At 42.4% G+C, this 3,093-nt stretch overlaps 1 gene segment (V, D, J or C); it reads left to right on the plus strand.

The window, feature by feature from the left end:
* LOC115549344 (T cell receptor alpha variable 3-like) lies at window positions 1-841 on the plus strand. The segment is given in 2 exon segments: window positions 1-280; window positions 426-841. Coding segments are annotated over 2 exon segments (444 nt in total).
* Window positions 842-3,093: the final 2,252 nt, after the last annotated feature.

The raw sequence follows: 3,093 nt of genomic DNA on the forward strand, positions 1-3,093 counted from the left end.
TACTTGACCTTTGAAACTAGAACTCACATTCACCTGCCGCTCCTCTTCCTGGGTCCTCATGGTCTCCACAGAGCCAGTATAGTAGAAGGTCTTCTCCTGTCTCATTCAGTCCTTGGTGCCACTCTAGCTGGAGGTGGAGCTTGACAGGCAGCACATCAGAAACAATCTGTCAACACAACAGCTTCTAGACTCTTGATTGTTGCTGCTTGACAACATCTGCTTGTTCCAGTATTAGCTATGCAGATCTTCATGTTAGTGGTTTTATTCACTGGGTTTACTGGTGAGTTCTGCTTTAGAAGCACCGTCCTAATTCAGACATGGACCTCAATATATGTGTAGCACTTCATATGAATTAATTCACATTGCTTTTTTCAGGATCTTTAACACTGTCGTAGTCACTGACCTTTCATTCTTAACATATGCAGGTGACAGTTATCAGCAAACCATCCACTCAATCCAGGACAGTCCAGTCCAGGCTCTACAAGGAGACGGCGTGACTCTCTCCTGCAACTACTCTTCAGCAACAAACCTCTTCTGGTATCGGCAGTACCCCAGCTCACCTCCCCAGTTCCTTATCAAAGAATACATGGAGCTATCTAGATTTACCTTGAAAAAGGACAGTGATAAAAAAATGTTCCATCTGGAGATCTCCGCTGCTGCCGTGACAGACTCTGCTTTGTACTTCTGTGCTGTGGAGCCCACAGTGACAGGAAACACAGACTCCCTGTACAAAAACCTGACAAGGAACTTGAAGAGCATTTGTCATTACCTTAAACTGTGGTTCAGGGGAGGCGCATCTGGAGAGGTGAATTCACCAGGAGCCTAGTGAATAAACAGTATTTTACAACAGAGATACAGAGCTATCATGTTGAGCTCCAGGGTTCCCATGGTGTTTGAAATTATGTCAGTCCTCTTTTCAAGTCACAGCCCACCAGAAATTCTAAAGATTAAAGGGAACTTGTATAGCCATGGCAACATGTTTACATATTAACCTTATCTTTACTGGTGTTTACAGTGTGGACCTCACTCCTGTCAAGCAGAAAGAGAACAGATTAGTCGGTACAAGTGTTTCTCTGTCCTACACGCTCTCTAAAATTGCTACAGGGAGCGATTATTTCTTCTGGTACCGTCAATATCCTGTAGAACCTCCACAGTTCCTGCTGTACATCTCAGGGCTTGGTATCAACAGGACAGCTGAGTCTCTTGGTTCAGACAAAAGGTTTTCCACTGAACTGACTGAAGAGAAGACTGGAGTGGATCTGAAGATCTCCTCTGATGCAGTGACAGACTCTGCTCTGTACTACTGTGCTCTGAGGCCCACAGTGACAGGAAACACAGACTCCCTGTACAAAAACCTGCTGAGCACAAAACACTCTACCATCTCCCCGAGACCCGATCAATGACATTTCTGACATAACACATGACTTCATCGCCATATTTATTTCCTGATTAATTATACATGTTTACCATTTTTCAATTTTATTATTATTTGTAACATTTTCAGTAAGTTCACTTGCTTTATTATTTTTAATGATTTGGTTTGAATAGTGTGTTATATTTGTAGCTTTTATCCGCATGGCTCATTCAATTAAAAACCATCTATGTTTCAACAGTTACACTCCTTAAAGTGAACATGAAGGTGAGTTCTCTTATCCACCCCTAGAGGTCAGTATTATCAAGTAGGCGTTTTACTATTTCATCAACATGTTTGGTCATTGTGTCTTTTAGGGCTGGTACCATGAAGAGATTAAGTCTCATACTTGAGCTGAACGCCAGATCCTGTTTCTCCTGTTTCTCTAGGCCTGCTGTTGAGATGGAAATCTGCCAGTGTATTATTATGGCCGCACTTCTATCTGCTAAGATGAAAACCTCATGCTTAACACTCCATGCATGACTGAATCATCGGGATTGGATGTTTTAGATATTTTATTCCGATGTGTTTTTCATGTTTTTTTTAATGTTCATGTTATTTTTATTAACTTTCATTTCATAAAATGTATTTTAAAGGTTAATCTAACGCATTATTTTTGTTGACTTGTTCAAGGGCTGATAGCTGGGGACTCCATCTCTCCTGATAAACAGAAGGTCAGTGGGAAAGAGGGAGCATCTGTAACACTCAGATGCACTTATGAAACAAGCTCTGACTATGTTGACCTTTAATGGTACAGACAACGTTATAACCAGGCTCCTCAGTTTATACTCTATAAAGGAGCAAGATCATGGAGGGACAGTCAGAATATTCCTGACATACGTAATGAGTCCACAACATTTAGAACATCAACTGAACTCACCATAACCCAGTTAACCCTAGTAGACACAGCTCTCTACTACTGTCTTAAGATCACAGTGTTATAAATTGTGGAGGAGCCTTTACATAAACCTGAAGGCAATAATCCCACAACACCTTTCTATCAGATGGGTGGTGGATCTTCATGGTTTATCAGAGACATTCTGGTTGCACCTGCTAATGATCCACAGTAGCAGGACTCAAATGCATGAATCTGACTGAATTATAACTTTCTGATTTATAGGAAAAAAATGGATAATGAACCTTGTGGTTGAGATGCTGTTGCAGAAATGATGAAGAGGAGGGGCCAGTGATGCAATGTCCTTCTGCATCAGAGTATAAATAATCTTCCTCTCTCTCTTCCCCTCCCACTGTAAACATGGAACACTGGCTGACTAGTGAAGGGAAAAACGGTCTGTCTAGTTACTGGACCAGATGAAATGAGACGGAGAGGTAATAAAGTCTGTCGGCACGAGGACCTTGGATTTATTAAGTAAAGTGGCAACGGTTATACAGAGTCATAAGCGTGAGAAATCGAATATGTCTAAGTCCCTAATCAGCGCTGATGGTTCGTCCGGAGCTTCGCCTCCGTGGAAGGTCTGCTTCAGAAGAAGGTGAAGAGTCTCTGTGTGATACAGTCTTATACTGTATCTTCCTCCTGATGAGGTGTGTGCGTTTGAGATGTGTGTGGTTCTGTGTGTTTTACTTGACCTTGGCTCCCAGGCCCTGCTGTGTATGCCTCCTAACGGGGGAGAGCTCCTCGTGTCTCTCAGGCCCTTGGGCAGATAACGGGGGAGAGCTTCAAA

The sequence above is a fragment of the Gadus morhua genome, chromosome 8, assembly GCF_902167405.1.
Source record: "Gadus morhua chromosome 8, gadMor3.0, whole genome shotgun sequence".
Classification (NCBI taxonomy): domain Eukaryota; kingdom Metazoa; phylum Chordata; class Actinopteri; order Gadiformes; family Gadidae; genus Gadus; species Gadus morhua.